The following is a 22,608-nucleotide window of genomic DNA, read 5'->3' as shown; positions in this document are numbered from 1 at the left end:
CCTTATTTATGTAGTGGAATCCTATTTGTCTTCTGAATTTCAGTTCAAAAGGCACCTCCTCCATGAAGTTTCTGCGACCCTTGGCCTGGAATGAGCTTTTGGCTTTTCCAGACTGTCCTACAATTTGCTCGTACTTGTGTTAAGATGGCAGTTGTTACAGCCCTTCGTTATAGTTCTGTGTGTACATATCTTATCTTTTTCTTGGATTTTAAACCTGTAAGTTTTCTTTAGCTTTACCTTTCGCACAGTATCTAACACGGTGCCCTGTACATAAGAACCTGGTACTGCCCTGTGTTTGTGTAATGTTCTCTCTGAGTACTGAGTTTGCCAGTTAATTATCGGAAGAAGATATGAAACCTAAGAAGCAAGAATCAGGTACTAGGGATAATAAACATGCACTGACTGTAAAAGTGACCTGCGATAGGAATGTTGACGAGAGAAGTAGAAGCCAGGAGGAAAAACAGCAACTGATCAATGACTCACTTATTTAACATTTTTTTTTTTTTTTTTTTTTATTTATTTTTGGGACAGAGAGAGACAGAGCATGAACGGGGGAGGGGCAGAGAATTGACTCACTTATTTAAACATTTAGTGAAGATGTAATATGGTGTGATGTCAGAGCTCTGTGGGAGACGGGTATACAAGTGACTAGGCTTTAATCCTGCCCTGGAGGAGTGACTGGAGTCTGGAAGCAACAGCCCGTGTAAATAAACAATTACAGTATATTATGATGATAAATGCTTTCATTAAAACAGAAGATTCCTAGGGGTGGGGCACCAAGGAACTGGAGCAGGCAAGTAAAGAAGTTGACTTTTCACTTGACTTTAGAAGGAATTTTCCAGTTAGAGGGAATAGCTGGTGCAGAGTAGGGGAGAGAATGAAAGCCTCTGGTGCTTTCAGGAAATTTCAGATATGACCTAGAGAGGGGAGAGGAGATTTGAAAAATAGGAATGTCCTAGTCATAAGGTCATGGTACAATGGGGAAAGACATTTTCGAATTTTTACAGAATGGAATGATGACATTAGTATTTTACCAACATCACCTGTCACGGAAGGTAGCTTAGAGGTGGCAAGACTATATAGTTAGGAGACCAGTTAGGAATGTATACGCCACAATCCAGACATTAGTCTAGAATGTGGACCTGAACAAAGGCATTAGCTGTAGGAAGGACTAAGGCCTGGTAGATTGAGTCAGTAGGAGTGCACATTGATTACGTATAGGAGAACCTGGTAGAGAAGTTGTACCAGTAAGGATTAAGTTTGGCAGCATGTGACCAAAAACCCTAAATATCTTTCACTTGTTAAATAAGTCCACAGGTCAGCCATGGCAGAGCCTCTGCTGCTCCACAAAGTCTTCAGGGACCCATGCTCTTTCTCTCTTTCTGTACTGCCATCCTTGGTGTGTTCTTTCCATTCACTGGGAGATATCCTTGTCAAATAATTCTAGAGAAGTTCTAGCTATCACATTCGTATTCTGGCAGCAAAAGGGTAAAACTGGTTCTACCCTTAGCTGATTCATATTGTTTTTTAAAAATTTTATTTATTTATTTTGAGAGAGAGAGAGAATGTGAGTGGGGAAGGGGCAGAGAGGTGGAGAAAGAGAGAGAGAGAGAGAGAGAGAGAGAGAGAGAGAGAGAGAGAGTCCCAAGCAGGCCACGTGCTGTCAGCGCAGAGCCCAATGTGGGCCTCAAACTCCTGAACCATGCAATCATGACCCTAGCAGAAATCAAGAGTCGGATGGATGCTTAACCACCTGAGCCATCCAGGTGCCCTGATTCATGTGCCTTTAAGAGGCCTTTCTCAGTTCCTCAGTCACACTACACTAGCCACATTTTAAGTACTCAGTAGCCACACGTGGCTAAAGGCTACCATATTGGACAGCACAGATATACATCATCTTTATCACTGCAGAAATTTCTGTTAGACAACACTGCTCTAAATCTAACAGTTCACAGGAGAAATTGGAGAATAGATGAACATGTTAAATGACCCTACAAGAGTGCAATCAGATAAACCCAGAATGTAGGGAATTCTACTTGACACATCATACCATTTTGAATACAAATAACATGAAAATAAAGAGAAGGAGTTTTTCTTTTTAAAATTAAGAGAGATTTAGAAATGCAATCCAATTAGGGCACCTGGGTGGCTCAGTTGGTTGAGCGTCCGACTCTGATTTCGGCTCAGGTCATGATCCCAGGGTCCTGGGATCGAGCCCTCGCATCAGGCTCTGCACTGAGCGTGGAGCCTGCTTGAGATTCTCTCTCTTTGTCCATCTCCCTGCTTGTGCTCTCTCTGTATCTCTAAAATAAAAATTAAAAAAAAAAAATGTCAATTCAGTGTAATCTGTGAACCTGTTTAGATCTGTAGGGGCACCTGGGTGGCTGACTGGGTTAAGTGTCTGACTTAGGCTCACATCATGGTCTGGTGATTCATGGGTTTGAGCTCTGTGTTGGGCTCTGTGCTGACAGCTTAGAGCCTGGAGTCTGCTTCAGATTCTGTGTTTTCCTCTCTGCCCCTCCCCAACTCGTGCCCTGTCTCTCTCTCAAAAATACATAAACAAAAAAATTAAAAATAAAAAAAAAAATAAAAATAAAAAAACTGTAAAAATACATTTTTGAGGGGCACCTGGCTAGCTCAGTTGGTAGAGCATGCAACTCTTGATCTCAGGGTTGTAAGTTCAAGCCCCATGTTGGATGTAGAGATTACTTAAGTAAAATCTTCAAAAAAAAAAAAATATGTTTTTGAAGCAATCACAAAAATTGTATGTGGACTGGATATTGGGTAGCTTTAAGGCACTATTGCTCATTTTGTTGGTTATGTTAAAAATGTAGCTTTTTTTTTTTTTAAAGCTTATCTTTTAGGAATATGTACTAAAGTACCTGTAGGTGCTATGATATAGTTGGGATTTGATTTAAAGCACTTGGGTGGGGAAGGGGAGAATGTAGAGGAAACAGTATGGATAAAGTGATGATTGAGGCTGCATGATAAGGATGTGTGGGTTTACTGGGACTTATTTTCTGTATATGTGTTTCAGAATTTCCATAATAAAACTTAAAAATGCCATTACCTACACGTTAGCCTTCTAATACTAGCCTAAGAAAAACAAGTGAAGGAAATAAATAAACCTAAAATAAATGTGGGTGGGGAGGGCACCTGGTGGCCCGGTTGGTTGAGTACCTCACTCTTGATTTCGGCTCAGGTCATGATCTCACAGGTCGTGAGTTTGAGCCCTGCATCGGGCTTAAGGCAGATGGTGCGGAGTCTGCCTGGAATTCTTTCCCTCTCTCTGCCCCTGCTCCGCTTGTGCATGCGCATGTGCTCTTTCTCTCAGATAAACTTTAAGATAAACTCTCAAAATAAACTTTAAAAAAAAGGTGAAGGAAAAGACTGCCTCTTTATATACTGAAATATCTGTTGGGCAAAATGGGGCAACCCAATTTATTATAATTGTTTCATGTAATATTTCTTGTATAAAAGTATTTTATATTAGAAAGTTGATAAGTGCATAAGATTGAGATGAAACGTCTGTTTTAATTAGTATTTTGGCTTTGGGCAAATTTATAGAACACTTGTTTAGAATTAAGATGTGCAGTTTCTTTAATTCAGAACTGTTTGTAAGGAATAAAAGTTTGCATGTTACATTTTATTACTGTGTTGTTTTTTAATTATTCTTTTTGCAGTAAATACTGAAAGAAGAGATGTGTAAATCATCCTTAGCCTCACCAGCATATTATAATTTTAACAAAAAGTGTTAACAGAAGTGGTAATAACCTTTGAAGTAAAATTTCTTGGTCCTTTCCTTTTAAGTAAATACTTAAATATATACATACATGCATACATATACATACATATATATGGGTATATACATATATATGCATATGTACACATATGCACACACTGCTTGCTTCCATTAAAGGATTTTAAGGACGATACGATGAAACATAATAGTAAAAGCAACCACTTACCTTTCTTACTATACGTCAGGCACTGTCCCAAGTACTTTATACTTAATCATTCACTTCCTCTGCACAACAAATCTTACAGAGTAGGTATTATTATCCATTTTGTAGATGAGGAAACCAAGGCACAGAAAAGCTAAATAAAATATCTTGCCCAAGGTCACGCTGCCAGTATGTGGTGGAACTGAGATTTAAACTCAAGCAGGCTGACTTCTCAGTCCTTGCTCTCAACCATTGTATTCATATGGACTCTAATATTAAAAAAACAAACAAACAAACAAAAAACTAAAGAAATAGGATAAAAATACTAGGAAAATTCTTCACTGGAGATTTGTGACAGTCAAAAACATGCACTTTGGGGTCATTCTGACCGAGATTCAAACTCCGACTCAGCCTACCTTTGCGGTACTATTTAATCTCTGCATATTATTTAATCTCTGAGCTTCAGCTGTGCCTGAGTACAAGGTGGCTGTTATTAAACAGATGGAGCAAGTGGTTAGGAAGGGAAGGAGAGGGGAAGCAGTGACTGGCTGTGCCTGGAGTTTAGCTCTGAGCTCCATGGCAGTCAAGGCAAAAGAAGGAATTATCTGAGTTCCATCATCCATCATCTGATAAAACAAAACAGAACAAAACAAAACATATCAGTTTGCAAACATGACAGATTTTCTTGGTATATCATTCAAAAGGAAATTTTCAGGTGGGATTTTGTGTAGAAGACATTGAACCAGCAATGAACAATTTAGAGCGACTGTGGAGGAATCGATTCTTAAAATAGAAAAGTGTGACACAAGGCAAAAAAATGTGTGCCTTTCTGTGGAAGACTAAGCTAATTTGGTGCAGGTGTGTTGCTTTCCAGCGATTTGGTTTTAAGGAAAGCACCTAGAGTATTTAGAGTGGGGTATGTGGCTGGCATGTTCAATAGATAGACTTCTCTAAATATGATCTTCTTTAAATAGGCTTTGGAATGGAGCTGCCTAGTAGAAGGTTTGAAGTTTTCTTCTTTGACAAGATCCCAGAACTACCAGCATTCTGTTTGTCCGTTGAAGGAAATCTGTGGGTTCTGCTACTTACCACTAGCAGGTGGACGGGATAAGGTGGATCTAAATTCTTATCTGAATGGATGGTGTTTTTTGTAACAAAGAATGGAGACCTCACAGCTAGCTAAAATAAAAGTGGATGATGTTAGGAAACATATGAAGTGATTAAAGGGGTGGGCTCTGAGGGGAATTCAAACGTGACCAGGTTGCATTCACAGATGCCAAACCCAGAAGAGATTCTGGATTCAAGATGGCTCTATAGACTATACTGGCAGGGAGTTGGTGTATCTTCATTCAACATTGTATTCCCAGCATCTAGAACAATGCTTGGCGCATAGTAGGCCCTCGTAATTACCAGTGAAATGAATAAATCAAAGGAAAGCAGCATAAATCTTCACTGTAGAGCTTTATCAAAATGGAGTAGTGGTTATAGATGAAATAACTGTTAATTGGCTTCATATGCTCAACCTTGTGAATGGGCGATAGTACTCTTATTTTACTGGTGATAATTTATTTTATTTTACTTATTTAAAGTCTACTTATTTTGAGGGAGAGAGAGTGGGAGAGGCAGAGGAGGGGCAAAGAGAGAGGGAGAGAGAGAATCCCAATCAGGTTCTGACTCAGGGCTCTGTCCCAAGAATCATGAGATCATGATCTGAGGCTGAAATCAGGAGTCAGATGCTTAACCAACTGAGGCACCCAGGTGCCCCTTTATTGGTGATAAGTTAAAGCCACAGGTTATGACTTGCCCTTGTTCATTCAAACTGCTACATTGGGGAGCTGGAATTTAACCTAGGTCTGCTTGACTAAAGCTTGTGCTGCTAACTAGTGCCCTGTGTATTGAAAGTGTAAACAGAAGTAAACCCACATTACAAGAGTATTAAGAAAGCATCATAGCAGCTATTCAGCTATTCTTTTGGGGATTTCTTCAAAATATTTTAATATAAGCCTGGTCTGAAATATCAGGAAGCATTTTCTTTTGGCTTTACTTTCTAGGGTAGGGAACTTCCATCAGAATAAGTAACTTCTACCAAAGTCTTATCTTACCAGGTTACTAGTCAGGGTTCTAATTTTTTAATTTTTATTTATATTATTATTATTTTTAATTTACAACCAAGTTAACTTATAGATCATAATGATTTCAGGAATAGACTTTTGTGATTACATCACTTACATTCAACACTTACATCACTTACATGAGCACCCATTGCTCATCCCAACAAGTGTCCTCCTTAATGCTCCTTGCCCATTTAGCCCATCCCCCCACCCAAAACCCCTCCAGCAACCCTCAGTTTGTTCTCTGTATTTAAGAGTCTCTTATGGTTTGTCCTCTTCCCTTATTTTATATTATTTTTGTTTCCCTTCCTTTATGTTCATCTGTTTTGTATCTTAAATTCCACATGAGTGAAGTCACATGATATTTGTCTTTCTCTGACTGACTTATTTCGCTTAGCATAAACACTCTAGTTCCATCCATGTTGTTGCAAATGGCAAGATTTCATTACTTTTTTTAATTATTTTTTTTAACGTTTATTAATTTTTGAGAGAGACAGAGACAGAGAGTGAGTAAAGGAGGAAACGGAGTGGGGGAGACAGAAGCTGAAGTAGGGTCCAGGCTCTGAGCTGTCAGCACAGAGCCCAACGTAGGGCTCGAACTCACAGACCGTGAGATCATGACCTGAGCTGAAGTCGAATGCTTAACTGACTGAGCCATCCAGGCGCCCCAAGATTCCATTATTTTTGATCACCGAATAATATTCCATTATGTGTGTGTGTATACACTGCACACACACACACACACACACACACACACCCTGCTGCTTCTTTATCCATTCATCAGTTGATGGATACTTGGGCTCTTTCCATACTTTGGCTATTGTCAGTAGTGCTGCTATAAACGTTGGGGTGTGTGCACTCCTTTGAAACAGCAGTCCTATATTCTTTGGATAAATATGTAGTAGTGCAATTGCTGGGTCGTAGGGTAGTTCTATTTTTAATTTTTTGAGGAACCTCCCTACTGTTTTCCAGAGTGGCAGCACCAGTTTGCATTCCCACCAGCAGTGCAAAAGGTTCCTGTTTCTCTGCATCCTCGCCAACATCTGTTGTTGCCCGAGTTGTTAATTTTAGCCATTCTGACAGGTGTGAGGTGGTATCTCATTGTGGTTTTGATTTGTATTTCCCTGATGATGAATGATTGTTGAGCATGTTTTCATGTGTCTCTTAGCCATCTTTTTTTTTTTTAATTTGTTTTTCAACGTTTTTAATTTATTTTTGGGACAGAGAGAGACAGAGCATGAACGGGGGAGGGGCAGAGAGAGAGGGAGACACAGAATCGGAAACAGGCTTCAGGCTCCGAGCCATCAGCCCAGAGCCTGACGCGGGGCTCGAACTCACGGACCGCGAGATCGTGACCTGGCTGAAGTCGGACGCTTAACCGACTGCGCCACCCAGGCGCCCCAGTCTCTTAGCCATCTTGATGTCTTCTTTGGAAAAGTGTTTATTCATGTCTTTTGCCCTCTCTTCACTGGATTATTTGTTTTTTGTTTGTTGAGTTTGATAAGTTCTTTATAGATTTTAGATACTAACCCTTTATCTGATATGTCATTTGTAAATATCTTCTCCCATTCCATCAGTTGCCTTTTTGTCTTGCTGATTATTTCTTTCTCTGTGCAGCTCTTTATCTTGATGAGGTCCCAATTGTTCATTTTTACTTTTGTTTCCCTTGCCTTTGGAGACATGTCAAGTAAGAAGTTGCTGTGGCCAAGGGGCACCTACCTGCGTAGCTCAGTCAACTAAGCATCTGACTTTGGCATAGGTCATGATCTCCTAGTTTGTGGGTTTGAACCCTGCATCAGGCTCTCTGCTGTCAGCACAGAGACCGCTTCGGATCCTCTGTCCCCCTCTGTCTCTGCCCTTCCCCTTGGTTCTCTCTCTCGATAAATAATTTTTAAAAACTTTAAAAAAAAAAGTTTTTGCAGCCGAGGTCAAAGATGTTGTTGCCTGTCTTCTCCTCTAGGATTTTGATGGCTTCCTGCCTTACGTTTAGGTCTTTCATCCATTTTGAGTTTATTTTTGTGTATGGTGTAAGAGAGTGGTCCAGGCTCATTTTTCTGCATGTTGCTGTGCAGTTTTCCCAACACAATTTGCCGAGGAGACTGTCTTTTTCCATTGGATATTCTTTCCTGCTTTGTCAAAGATTAGTTGGCCATATGTTTGTGGGTCCATTTCTGGGTTCTCTATTCTGTTCCATTGATTTATGTGTCTATTTTTGTGCCAGTACCATATTGTCTTGATGATGACAGCTTTGTAATACAGCTTGAAGTCTGGGATTGTGATGCCTCCAGCTTTGGTGTTATTTTTCAGGATTGCTTTGGCTATTTGGGGTCTTTCCTGGTTCCATACAAATTTTAGGATTGTTTGTTCTACCTCTGTGAAGAATGCTGGTGTTATTTTGATAGAGATTGCATTGGATATGTAGATTGCTTTGTGTAGTATTGACATTTTAACAATATTTGTTCTTCATATCCAGGAGCATGGAATCTTTTTCCATTTTTTTGTGTCTTTTTCAATTTCTTTCATAAGCTTTCTATAGTTTTCATTGTGTAGGTTTTTCACCTGTCTGGTTGGGTTTATTCCTAGGTATTTTATGGTTTTTGGTGTAATTGTAAATGGGATTGATTCCTTGATTTCTCTTTCTGACTAGTCAAGGTTTTTAAAGTAATGATTGGTCATGGATTCTCTGTTTCTCCAACTAAACAGAACAAAACTTAGGAACTGTCTTGCATGGCATTGGAAAGGCGACCAGTCATCTGAGTGGTTGTAGCTTTGAAATAACTACAGTTAAGGATAAGTGATTCAACAAATTGATTACATTGTGTGTGTGTGTGTGTGTGTGTGTGTGTGTGTGCGCGCGCGTGTGTGCGTACAGGCACGTATATGTATGTGTAGGTGTAGATATGGTCAAGGACATTCTTGTCATTTTTTTGAAACCATCTGGGGTTAAGGTTTTCTTTGACTAGTTTTTGCTCTTCTTCCAAATTATTGTAAAATGTATTGTGTCTCAATTGGAGGTAATATTGATACTGACTTTTTTTAATTGACATTTTTTATAGGTACCAGTATTATCTGCAGCTGAAGAAAGATATCTTGGAAGGAAACATTCCTTGTACATTAGAACAAGCAATTCAGCTAGCCGGCTTAGCTGTTCAAGGTAAATAATGGCAATCGATGATGTAATGGATATATCAGATTGAAATGTATGTTGTAACAGGGACGCCTGACTGGCTCAGTCAGTGGAGCATGTGACTCTTGATCTAAGGGTTGTAATTTTGAGCCCCACATTAGGTGTGGAGATAACTTAAAAAAAAAAATCTTTAAAAAAATGTGTGTTATAACAAAAACAACAAAGGATTCTTAAAATAACTGACTTCCTATGGTAGTGTTAGTGAAATTAGTTTTCTTGCAGGAAAAAATAAATTTGGATACCTTTCGTGAAATATGAGACTTCTGGAGGTGAAGCATGTTAGCCTATGTCAACAGAGCAACCAAAAACAGAGAAAACACACACACACACACACACAACATGTAATATGCTGTGTATTCCTCCAGTGCAAGGACTTGATCTGTAGCTAGCTAATATTTTAGGAAGAAAGATCAGGCAAACAGTGAGGTTGATGAAGTTATATTAACGCTTATACTTTTAGCAGACGTCATTTATTTGGTTTCTTAAGCAGTTGTCCTGGATTATAGAGCATTGTCAATCATAACAGATAAAGCTCTGCATTTCGTAAGTGTTTTTGGATTGTGTCATTCTGTTCTGTTTCCCATGTCTAATCAACATGTATTTACATGCATGTATATATTTTGGGAAGACTTCTGATGGGTCATTATTTCAAATGATAATTGGCATTAATTTTGGGAATTGAAACTTAACCAGAAGAATCTTTAATAAAGTTCCTTCAGATATTAGAAGGTATGGAGACATATATCATTTCTAGACAAACAAATGCCTGATACACATGGAGCCATATTCCTTTTCAAGGTACTTTGAATCTTCCTAAATATCATCTTTGGCTTTAAGAGTTTTTCATGGGTCGCCTGGGTGGCTCAGTTGGTTGTGTGTCCAGCTTCAGCTCAGGTCATGATCTCACAGGTCGTGAGTTCGAGCCCCGCGTTGGGCTCTGTGCTGACAGCTCAGAGCCTGGGGCCTGCTTCAGATTCTATGTCTCCCTCTCTCTCTCTCTTTCTGTCCCTTCCCTGCTTGTGCTCTGTCTCTCTCTGTCTCAAAATTAAATAAACATTAAAAAAAAAGTTAAAAAGAAAGGTTTTCATAAGGTCTTTGCAGAACTATCATTTTTTTTTTTAACAATTAAACATTTCTAAAGCAGACACATCTTGCTGTAACATGTTCAGGTGATCTAATTTCATTTCCTAGAGGTGATCACTGGTATAAACAGTTTGGTTTCTTTCTGATATCTTCCAGTGCATAAGTAAGCACACGTGATTATAGGGTAGCTTTTGTTTGTTATTCATAAAAATGAGATCATGATACATTTAGTTTGTAACTTAGTTTTTCCCTTTATTTGTAGGTATTTTTCCAAGTTTAAGACACATGAATTTACCTAATATATATATTATATTAAATAATAAATAATATATATATTTTCAATGTTTCATTTATTATTTTTGAGAGACAGAGACAGAGCATGAGCAGGGGAGGGCCAGAGAGAGAGGGAGACACAGAATCTACAACAGGCTCCACGCTCTGAGCTGTCAGCACAGAGCTCAACGCGGGGCTCAAACTCACAAACTGTGAGCTCGTGACCTGAGCCAAAGTCAGACAGTTAACCAAGTGAGCCACCCCATTAATATTTTTAAAAAGACTTTTTAAAACATATACTGTATAGCAGCTGTAAGGCACATTTGACTTCTAAGTCATAAGCATACCATCTATCTACTGCATATTGCATTTGGTTGTACATGTTTTTCTTTGCAAATTAAACATAACTAATGTGAATATTTGTCATTTTGCACAGCTGATTTCGGTGACTTTGATCAATATGAATCCCAGGACTTCCTTCAGAAATTTGCCTTGTTTCCTGTGGTAAGACTTCTTTCAACATTGGGCTTTTTATAAATAGTTTATTTCCACATCCTTTAATAATCCCCAAAACAAAGTCCATATGGTGGATTTACTGGGCTGGAATAGTGTTTAAAAAAATCAATTGCCTCATAAACAACTCAAGTGGAAGTGCTTTCCTTTGTAGTCTTACTGGTCGTTGTAAACCCACAGAAATGGAAGGGGTGCAGTCACTGGGCTGCAGCCAGAGAGATTTGTTTTGTGTTTGGGTGTGAGTCTAAGAGAGGGATTCACTTCCAACTTCTGAGGAAACCCACGGAGGTTTTGCTTTTAACCGAAGGCTCGAAACCTCTCAGTTATGTGGGAATGAATTTGGCTTCTCAGCAGCAGTGTAAAAAGTAGATGGCAAGAAGACACTGCTGTCTGCTTTTTAAAGTCACTACTGATGTGATTGACAGGAAAACCACATTGGAACAACTACGGGAGGTGTTATGATGCTCTTGTGAGTGTCTACACAGCCAGCCAGGGAACACACAAGATGTTGTCGTTGTGCCGGACTCAGAACTGGCTGATGGGTGATGTTGCCAACCTGAAATAACTCAGCTGAGACCTTCTCCGGGATGAACTGAGAAGGCGGGGCGGGTGTTTTGGCTCCTGAGCACAAGCTACTTCATTCCTTAGAAGGATCTTGATCACATACTTAAGCAAATCTCCCGCATGCTGATACTAGTCCGAATTTTGCCTGCTAGTGACAGGAGTCACTAACAGGAGCGGTGATTCCTCTGAAGAAATTTCGGTGGCTTGTTTACATACTTACTGCAGTGTATTTTCTTCAGGGGTGGTTACAAGATGAAAAAGTATTGGAAGAAGCAACCCAAAAAGTGGCCTTACTGCATCAGAAATACAGGTAACACTGGGGCGCCTGGGTGGCTCAGTCGGTTAAGCAGCCGACTTCAGCTCGGGTCATGATCTCGCGGTCCGTGAGTTCGAGCCCCGCATCGGGCTCTGTGCTGACAGCTCGGAGCCTGGAGCCTGTTTCAGATTCTGTGTCTCCCTCTCTCTGACCCTCCCCTGTTCATGCTCTGTCTCTCCCTGTCTCAAAAATAAATAAAACGTTAAAAAAATTTTTAAGAAAAAAAAAAAAAAAAAAAAAGAAATACAGGTAACACTAAGAGATAAGAAATGGAAATCGTGTGGAAGCAAAGCTGGGTTGACTATGATATACGTATTGACACAGTTAAAACTTGGAGCTTTCGTGCTGCTGCAGCCACTACTTCTGCTCTGGGGAGCCAGCGTTCCATTGCACTCAGTGTGCCAAGTGCTGTTCTAATCACTTCCCCGTGTTAATTCATTTACTGTCCATGGTTATCAGTGAGGAAGCTGAGAACATTGAAAGCAGCCAGTCACTGAAGGGTGCCACTTCTTTACTCCATATAGTAAAGGTTTCGGTGGTGACCTAGTCTCACGTGGGTTAATGCAAGATTAGGGAGACTTGTTTCCTATTGTGATGCAGCCCGTGTAGAGTTACCCCCCAGTATACCTTTGGAAACTGTATCTCTGTCTTCTGGGCAATCTGTACCATGAGCTGTGTTTCTTGCCCTGGCCCATGCATGTGGGTAAATAATGGCCTCATTTGGTAGTGAACCTGTATGTGTTGTGTGTAAGAAAAATCCTCCCCCATGGGGCACTTGGGTGGCTCAGTCGGTTAAGTGTCTGACTTCGGCTCAGGTCATGATCTTGTAGTTCGTGAGTTCTGGCCCCACATCTGGCTCTGACAGCTCAGAGCCTGGATTGTGCTCTGGATTCTGTGTCTCCCTTTCTCTCTGCCCCCACTCATGCTCTGTCTCTGTCTCAAAAATAAACATTAAAAAAAGAAAAAAAAAGAAAAAGAAAAAAATCCTCCCCCGGAGAATGCTAGGTCTTACTCTCAACCGAATGCTACATAGTTCCAGGTATGTTAGATAACATTACGCTTTTATAACCACTCTTTAAGGTAAATGATATTCTGTTTTTACAGATTGAAAAAACCAAGCTCAAAAAGAGTAAATAACTTGCCCAAAGCTACAAGTGGGAGAGACGGGATTTGAACCCAGGTGTATCTAATTATAACCTATTGTTCATCCCCTCCCATTAAAAATAACCTTTTGTCTTTAGTCTCTTCCCACTCAAATCCATAGAGTTGCTCACTAGAGACCAATCTTCTTTTTAAAAAAAAAAAATTTTTTTTAATGTTTATTTACTTTTGAGAGGGAGAGAGAGAGAGAGACAGTGAGCAGGTGCAGGGGAGGGGCAGAGAGAGAGGGAGAGACACAGAACTCAGTGGGCTCCAGGCTCTGTGCTGTGAGCACAGAGTCTAATGCCGGGCTTGAACTCACAAACTGAGATCATGACCTGAGCTGAAGTCAGACGCTTAACCAACTGAACCACCCAGGCACCCCAAGATCAATCTTCTTAAAACACCACTTTCTTTTCATCTCTCCTCCTTGCTTTCCCAAGTGCTCATGAGTCTTTTCTGGCTTTCCACTAGCCTGAGTTCATTAGCCTTGGGATTAAAGACTTGGTCACGTCCTGCCTTTCTGGCTTCACTTTTTGCTGTCCCAAATAAACCTTTTCTTTTCTGCCAGCATAATTCATCCCTCAGGCACTTATCACCCTATCTTTTGTTACTTTCATGAACTCATTTGTGCATCTTTTTTTTTTTAATTTTTTTTAATCTTTATTTATTTTTGAGAGAGAGAGAGAGAGAGAGAGAGAGAGAGAGAGAGAGAGACAGAGTGCGAGCGGAGGAGGAGCAGAGAGAGGGACACACAGAATCCCAAGCAGGCTGTACAGAGCCTGATGCGGGGCTTGAACTCCCAAATCGTGAGATCCATGACCTGAGCCGAAGTCGGACGCTTAACCGACTGAGACACCCAGGCACCCCTTGTTTGTGCATCTTTTTAAAAGATAGTTTAGTACTATTCTGTATGAGGCTGGATGCTGTGGCATGAAGATAAATAGAACAATTAGCTGCCATCAAAGGATGTATTCCCTGCTTTGGAGTCTTAAGGGGTAGGCATTGGAATAGTAATTATAAACTAACAATGTGATATGAGTGCAGTGGGGGAGGTGTGCATAGAATGTGGTGGGTCTGCATGGATGGAGCAGGGGCATCTGATTTAGACTCAGGGATATCACAGCAGGTGACAAAGGAGTGATACGTAGGCTGACTCTTGAAGGCTATTAGGGATTGATCAGGTGCACAGGTGAGTGACGGTTGTGCCAGGAAGACGGATCAGCATGTGCAGAGGCCAGCATGAGAGAACATCATGGCTTGGTTGCAGGGTGGGATGCCTTATGGATGCTGGAGGAACAGCAGATGAGGCTGGGGGGGGACAAGCCTCCATGCAGTTGAGAACCTTCTTTACCCACACTGCCTTCCTGCCCACCCTTGTAACTCTGCCCCCAGAAAAGGATTACCATCTTCTAACCCTTACCATCTTCTAACACTTATCGCTTGGCATTTAGCACACGATGCTTAGTATTGCCTGATATTTTGGATAATAAGCAGTTACTTAGTGGTTTCAAATGAATTCCAGCTTTCAGTGAAGACTTATTAGGGAGTTTGACTCCCCACGTCCCCCTGGCCTGCCCGAAGTACAGGGATGGGATCTTTATAACCCTCAGCGTTCAGCAGAGTGCTGTGCGTGTAGTTGACTTTCAATTGATGTTGATGGATCGGTTGAAGTAATTTCTGGTATGCTTAAAAATTTGAAATGTTTGTAAATATCTTATGCCAAATTGATTATGTAGTTTTTTAGCACCGCCTCCTCCCCACCCCCATTTTTGGTTCTGTGATCAACCTCACATCTTTTGGGTTGCAGAAGGCTCACGGCTCCTGATGCTGAAATGCTGTACATGCAGGAGGTAGAGAGGATGGACGGCTATGGAGAAGAGAGCTACCCCGCAAAAGTGAGTGTGGCATGAAGGCTGGGCTCTCCCAGTCCATCTCAGGAGCTCAGAGGACAGTGGTGAGGCCTGGGGACACCCTGTGCTGCAGAGGCGGGAGGCATGGGAAAGTCTGGAAACTGGAAAGCTGAGGACCTGTGACCAAAATTTCTTAGTAAAACACACTCCTGTTTTGCAATTTGTTCTTTGAAATGCTCTTGAAAATGGGTTCTTTGAGGAGCCCGGTTTGTCCTCTTTTCATACCTATTTGACAAGGTGTTTCCTTTAAACCTTTCAGACTTTGCCCTCCATGTAGGTCTTCTGAGCATCTGCTAAGCTGGGTTCATTGTCACACTTCTCATGCACCTGCTGCCCAAATGCTTCTTTCTGTGCTTTCTCCTTTCAGGATAGCCAAGGCAGTGACATATCCATTGGAGCATGTCTTGAAGGCATCTTCGTGAAACACAAGAATGGAAGGCCTCCTGTGATATTTAGGTACTTTGCTTACATCCTGTGCACTTTTCTGCGGCTCCTCTTGGTGATAGCTTTTAGTACATATACTAGTAATAGTGCCCACAGATCTCACCCTGGGTCTCATTAGGAAATGGAAATATGCCCCTCCTAGAATAAAATAACACCTGACTGCATTGGTTCTTTTATAAGCCACTTTCTTCAAAACCAAATGTGTGGAAAACAGTGCTTATAATAATGGCCTACTTATGAAATGCTTAAAGGTGGGTGACCCTTTTCTTACCAAATGGAGGCTGTTCTTTGTTTTGATGTGAGTTTTTAATTTCAGCTCTAGATTCTAGGACTGTCTTTTTGTGGAAAATCTGGGCCTTTCTCTGATTCCAGTCATGCACTAAAATTCCTAAAATACTAGCATCTAAGCAAATTTCTTTCTTTCTTTCTTTCTTTCTTTCTTTCTTTCTTTCTTTCTTTCTTCCTTTCTTTCTTTCTTTCTTTCTTTCTTTTTTTTTTTTTGGTTAAGCAAAGTTCAGTTACTTTTTATAATGTTCATTTTTTTCCTGATTATAAAAATGTGATGCTATTCATTTGTGGAAATCTTAGTAGGTATATAGCGAGAGGATCTATAGCAATGTGCTAATAGTGGCCAACTTCAAACAATGAAATTGCAGGTGGTTTAAATTTCCCTTTCAGTATTCTGTATTTGAATTTATATCTTGAAGATAGCCAATTAGACCATGTTATTCAATCCCTGCCTTTTCATTCCTTAAAATTCATATCCTAGAAAATCCAAAGTGTCATTTCATAGAAATAGTATTATTCAGAGATTCTATTTTCTGTTTACTTTGATTCTGTTTTGTTTTGTTTTGTTTTTTTACTTTGATTCTATTCTTGACGAAAATTTAAAAGTTCATATTGTTTTTGCAGAGCAGTAAAACATTATATCAGTTTTGGTTCTGGGTTCCTTTGTGTTTACTATTTATTGAGTGCTTGTCATGAGCCAGGTTCTGTGCTGAGTGCTCTCTGTGTATTTTGTCATGTGATCTTTACAACTCTGAGCAGATGGTACTACCACCACTTTCCACATGGTTTAATTGAGCCTTAGAAAAATGGAGTGATTTGTCTAAGGTCACCCAATTATAAACTGGCGTAACCAAGAACTCAGATTCTCCACTTAAACTCAGATTCCCCACAGATTAACCACTGTGTTAAATGGCCTCTTTTATTTTTATTATTTATTTATTTATTTATTTATTTAAATTTTTATTAATTTTTTAAATTTACATCCAAGTTAGTTAGCATATAATGCAACAATGATTTCAGGAGTAGATTCCTTAATGTCCCTTACCCAGTTAGCCCATTCCCCCCCACACACAACCCCTCCAGTAACCCTCTGTTTGTTCTCCATGTTTAAGAGTCTCTTATGTTTTTGTCCCTCTCCCTGGTTATATTATGTTTGCTTTCCTTCCCTATGTTCATCTGTTTTGTATCTTAAAGTCCTCACATGAGTGAAGTTATATGATATTTGTCTTTCTCTGACTAATTTTGCTTAGCATATTACCCTCTAGTTCCATCCATGTAGTTGCAAATGGCAAGATTTCATTCTTTTTGATTGCCGAGTAATACTCCATTGTGTATATGTACCACATCTTCTTTATCCACTCATCCATCGATGGATATTTGGGCTCTTTCCATACTCTGGCTATTGTTGATAGTGCTGCTATAAACATTGGGGTGCATGTGCCCCTTCGAAACAGCACACCTGTATCCCTTAGATAAATACCTAGTAGTGCAGTTGCTGGGTCGTAGGGTAGTTCTATTTTTAATTTTTTGAGGAACCCCCATACTGTTTTCCAGAATGGCTGCATCAGTCTGCGTTCCCAGCAACAGTGCAAAAGAGATCCTCTTTCTCCGCATCCTCAAATGGCTTCTTTTATTAAAAGAAACTTAATTCCCCACTATTCAAGCTCTCTAAAAACCATTCTGTTTCTTCTTGAGAACTAGGTTTTCCTTTGAAGAACTCTAAGCTGACATTCCTTCCTTCATTTCCTTTACTTTCCTTATTTTCCTTTACTACTGCCTTTTGGGCTCTGAATTCTCCATGGTGATTTTGACCATGGAGAGTGTACCCAGTGTGGGGAGCATAAACCCACTCCCAGACTGTACTGCCCTCGGTCCAGCAGCACTCCCCTTTGGCAATTGCTCTCATGGCCCTAAGTTGCTCATTTAAGTCTTCTAAGTGTGAGTTGGGGGTCAGAGGGCAGAAAAGGATCTGGACTGCACCAGCAAGGCAGGACTCTGACAGTGCCCGAAGGGCCCTATGAAAACTGGAGGCCTCCAGCCAGCTTCTTTTATCTCACTGGGTACGAATTTTTAAAATAGCCTTCTTTAATAATGATGCTGATAATCTTTAGGTTTAACAATTAAACACTGAATCACAAAAAATTAATTTTATTTATTTAAATAAATTTAAGATAGAGTATCTAGGTGGCCCAGTTGTAAAGCATCTGACTTCAGCTCAGTTGCTGAGCTGATGGTGATCTCATGGTTCATGAGTTTGAGTCCCACATTGGGTGAGCTTGAGCCCCGTTTCTCTCTCTCTCTCTCTCTCTCTCTCTCTCTCTTTCTCTCTTTTTCTCTGCCCCTCTTGGATTCTCTCTTTCCCTCTATTTCTCACTCACTTGCGCCTTCTGTCTCTCAAAAAAAATAATATATTTAAGATAAATAAATCTAATATAATGGAGAAGGATGAAGAGAGGTAAAATTTTTCTTTCAGATCCATTTTTCCCTTTTATAAAATTATATGTTATGTAATAAAATATTAATATATAAAATCTAAACTTGGTAAAATACAGTTAGCAAATACAGGATCAGAGTTTGAAACCTGATGAACACACCCGGAGTAGTTCACTCTTGGGGTTCCTGGCATTTGACCTTTGTTTCACCCTGAAGCTTTTTAGAGCACCCCTCCTCCACCTTTGTGCCTTGTTTACCTGAAAAACTTAATGGTACTTGCTTATGTCTATGTTTATGTTCTCTCTCTCATCCCCACCCTCCAACTGTGTTTCTTTGAGGGAAGCACCGTACCTTACTGATCTTAGTATCCCTGGGACCTAACACGATTTCGGGCATTGTTACAATGGATGTTTGTTGAATGAATGAAGGAGGCATTGGCAACCAGCTCAGAGAGGCCTCTTTGATCAAACTAATCTGGCAAACGAGGATAGACAGATCTTAATGTTTTTAAGTACTGTTTGCCTTCACCTAGTCTACATATATTTACTTTTTGCAACTAGCTGTTGTCACTTCAACGAGAAGATGCATGCCAGCTGATTAAAACAACTGTTTTCTTTTTAAGACGATTAACAAATATTAACTTACACATCAAGCTCGAGAAGGAAAAATCCTATGTTCCATCTTCTAGTGACACTCACATTGCTGTTTTCTATTTGTTATTCTGTAGGTGGCATGATATTGCTCACATGTCCCACAATAAGTCCTTTTTTGCATTAGAGCTGGCCAGTAAAGAGGAGACCATCCAGTTTCAAACTGTGAGTAAACACTAGGAATCTGGAACGTTTTCCCTAGAAGTTAACAAGTTAGCATTTCATTGTGCATGTTTGAGGAGGGAGGTGGCATTAAAATTATATTTGGGGCACCTTGGTGGCTCAGTTGGTTGAATGTCTGACTTCGGCTCAGGTCATGATTTCATGGTTCGTGAGTTTGAGCCCCGTATTGGGCTGTCCACACAGAGCCTGGTTCAGATCCTCTGTCCCCCTCCCTTTCTGCCCCTCCCCTGCTCATGCTCGCTCTCACTCTCTCTCTCTCAAAAATAAACATTAAAAAAAATAAAATTATAATATTTAGTACTTTTATAAAACATAAAATATTAATAACATTTTGCATAATAGCATTTGGCAAAAAGTAGTTGCTCAGTAAATATTGTTGAATGAATGAGTCCTTGAATAAATACTATCTGGTATGGTGATCTTTAAAGTAAACTAAAGGGACTAAATAGGAGAGAAAGTAAGTACTAACATCTTAATTTCCGTTGCTAAGTGAATGCCTCTGTAGAAATATTATTTCACAGTTAATTGCTTTTGCTCTCTTGACAAAGGCAGTGTTGAGTCACCAAGTCAAATGCTTTTTTTTTAAATTGTCTCTGAGTATCTATTTGTCAAAATACAAGTTGATATTTTCATAATTTTTAAAATTTCTAAGTCATCTGAAACTGTTCAGTGTAAGAGTCATACCCTTAGAACATTTTTTTTGTTTTTGGTCTTCCTAATTTAAATCCTAATTAGAGCCTTCATATGATAGGCGCAGCATTAGAAAATGAAAGAGTCGGTGTGTTTGAAAGAGTCGGGATATTATATCCCCCAGTCATGTCTTGTTCTCCGACAAACTCTGTATCAAGTTGTAAATGTGTTTTCATTTACTTTATGCATATTTCATTTGCTAGGAAGACATGGAAACCGCAAAATACGTGTGGAGACTCTGTGTTGCGCGACACAAATTCTACAGACTAAATCAATGCAGCCTGTGAGTACATCCTGTTCATGGAAATTGTAGAAAATAATGAGGTTAGGAGTTTTCATCTTGAGCTGGCTGTATCGTGTCATTTAGAAAGGAAAATTTTGTAGAAAATAACAGTTTTAGGACATAAACAAACTGCGTGTTAAAATAGTTCTCAAAAATATTGTTTCATTTATCTTTGGATGACTTCTAATAACTACAGATATATGCCTCTAAGATTTTCTTCACCTATTTACTAGAATCACTGATTCTTGAAATTTAAAAAGAGAATTTTTTTTTATTGGCATTTTGAGTAATTATTCAGCTTGTCAAGCCGTTTGGAGAATTTATGCCTTCCTTCCTAAGGAATATTTTTCTTGGCCGCATCGGCTTCCCCCGTTCTGCTGGATCATTCCCATAAGCATACAAACATGCTATAATATTGCATCTCTTAAAACACTTGACCTTCATTCCACACGCCATCCGTCCACGGCTCCATATCTCTGCTCTCCTATATAGCAAATTTCTTCAAAGGAGTTGTATAGACTTGTTTTCTCTCCTTCTTTCTGCCCTGCCTCCCCTAGCTGCCACACACTGACACTGCTTGTCACGGTGACAGTGACCTTCATCCCATGGTCCTGTCAGGACCACAGAAGTTCTTTCAGCAGCACTTAACCTCTGGCCACCCCTTCCTTTCTGCACTCTGCTCCTCCTTGGCTGCCAAGACCCCACCCTCTCCTGCTTTTCCTCTTTCTGGGCCGTTTCTTCTCAGTCATCTTTGCTGGTGTAATCCTCAGACCTCTTTCCCACCTATGCTTGTTCTCCAGGGGATTCACCTTGTGTCAGGCTTACAGATTGCATCTGTCTGCTGGAACTGCCTCCGATTTTGTTTCTAGCTCAGTCCTCTCCGTGAGCACAGCCAACTGCGTACTTGATGTCTGCACTTGGTGACTTAAGAGGCATCCCAGATTTGCTGTGTCTAAAATGAAACTCTTGGGGCGCCTGGGTGGCGCAGTCGGTTAAGCGTCCGACTTCAGCCAGGTCACGATCTCGCGGTCTGTGAGTTCGAGCCCCGCGTCAGGCTCTGGGCTGATGGCTCGGAGCCTGGAGCCTGTTTCCGATTCTGTGTCTCCCTCTCTCTCTGCCCCTCCCCCGTTCATGCTCTGTCTCTCTCTGTCCCAAAAATAAATAAAAAAACGTTGAAAAAAAAATAAATAAATAAATAAATAAAATGAAACTCTTGACATGCTCTTTCTCTTCCTGCCCCCAAATCTGCCTCTTCCTTACCCTTTCTCATTCGATAAGTGGCAACACTCCATATTCACCCCGTTGCCCAAGCCCCAAACCTACGTAATTCCCACTTGATTTTTGTTTATTTCATCTCACACCCAATACATCAGCAAGCTGTGCCTTCAAAATATATCTGAAATGTGACTTTGACCACCTCCTCCGCTAACAACTCAGTGCCAGGCCATCAGTGTTTCTAATCTAGAATACTGCAGTAGCCTTCTGACACCCTCCTTGTTTCGGTACCTGCCGTGCCTATAGCCTGCTTTCCATAAGTCAGCCAGACTGGTCTTAGTTTAATATGGGTCAGATCCTATCACTCTTCTTAAAACCCTGCACTGGAATTTCATCATACTTGAAAGCACAAAGCTGTCCACGATCTGGTCCTTGCCTGGTTCCTGCCTTATTTCCTACACACCCTCCTCCTGCTCACCCATTCCCAGCCACACTAGTGTCCTTTCTGGTCTGTGAATATGTTCTGCCCTTAGAGATGCTGTGCTTGCCCCTTCCTCTGCCTGAAATGCTTTTCCTTTGCATGCCTCATTCTCCCACTACATTAGTTGTCTGATCAGAGGAGGCCCTCTTCAGAGAGGCTGACCGTAGCTGCCCTGGGGGTCCGTAGCTGCCCTGGGGACCCCTTCCCTGCCTACCTATCTCTCTGTATCCCCTTGCCCTATTTGATTCTTCATCATAGTACTTAGTACCACCTGAATTCGTATATCTGCTTGTTTACTTGTTCTCAGCAGTTAAGCGCCACAGCAGCACAGAGGGCCGCAGAGGGCCGACACTCTCTTATTAACCCCTGTGTTCCCAGTGCTGAATAAGGGGCTGGCCCACAGCAGGCCTTGATGAATTTGTTGAAGGAATCTATAGAAATGCACGTTAAGAGGTCTGATTTGGGATGCCTGTGGTGCTGTAGGGGCCTTTCGGAGAAAGGGTACCTAACTCAGAACTGCCAACATAGGAAAGGCTTCTCAGCAGAGTGACCTCTAAACTGAGACTTGGAAGGTTTTGCTTCATCTCCACAAGCTTTCTCAATGCTGTCCTTTTTCCCCTGTCCCATTGTAGCTGCCTCTCATCTGGCTCTCGGGCCCATCTCCCCTGGCTCCAGCCAGTTTTCTGGATGGATGAGCAAAAGGTGTAGCACTTCTCCCAAAGTTATAGCTCAGAACCGCATCTGAGCCTGTCTCTTCCCCCCGCTTCCTTAGCTACAACATTAAGCACAAGACTCCTGTGATCCTCCTCTGGGCTCATCTGCCCTTGATCCTGGCCCTGGTGCCCATAGCTCCTACAATGCTGATGCCTCTTGCAGCCCCAGGCCTTGCTGGAATGC

General features: G+C 40.8%; 1 protein-coding gene across 1 annotated transcript in view; it reads left to right on the top strand.

Moving 5' to 3' along the window:
* PTPN21 (protein tyrosine phosphatase non-receptor type 21) overlaps nucleotides 1-22,608 on the top strand; it is an 84,182-nt gene that overhangs the window by 33,755 nt on the left and 27,819 nt on the right. The window contains exons 4-10 of the mRNA XM_058739956.1: nucleotides 9,112-9,209; nucleotides 11,035-11,102; nucleotides 11,915-11,985; nucleotides 14,942-15,029; nucleotides 15,412-15,500; nucleotides 18,937-19,024; nucleotides 19,936-20,015. Of these exons, the coding sequence (XP_058595939.1) occupies nucleotides 9,112-9,209; nucleotides 11,035-11,102; nucleotides 11,915-11,985; nucleotides 14,942-15,029; nucleotides 15,412-15,500; nucleotides 18,937-19,024; nucleotides 19,936-20,015 (582 nt within the window). The remainder of the gene's footprint in view (nucleotides 1-9,111; nucleotides 9,210-11,034; nucleotides 11,103-11,914; nucleotides 11,986-14,941; nucleotides 15,030-15,411; nucleotides 15,501-18,936; nucleotides 19,025-19,935; nucleotides 20,016-22,608) is intronic.

Source organism: Neofelis nebulosa, chromosome 7 (assembly GCF_028018385.1).
Source record: "Neofelis nebulosa isolate mNeoNeb1 chromosome 7, mNeoNeb1.pri, whole genome shotgun sequence".
Classification (NCBI taxonomy): domain Eukaryota; kingdom Metazoa; phylum Chordata; class Mammalia; order Carnivora; family Felidae; genus Neofelis; species Neofelis nebulosa.
The sequence above is the reverse complement of the archived record's forward strand: the minus strand, read 5'-3'. Positions and strand labels throughout refer to the sequence as shown.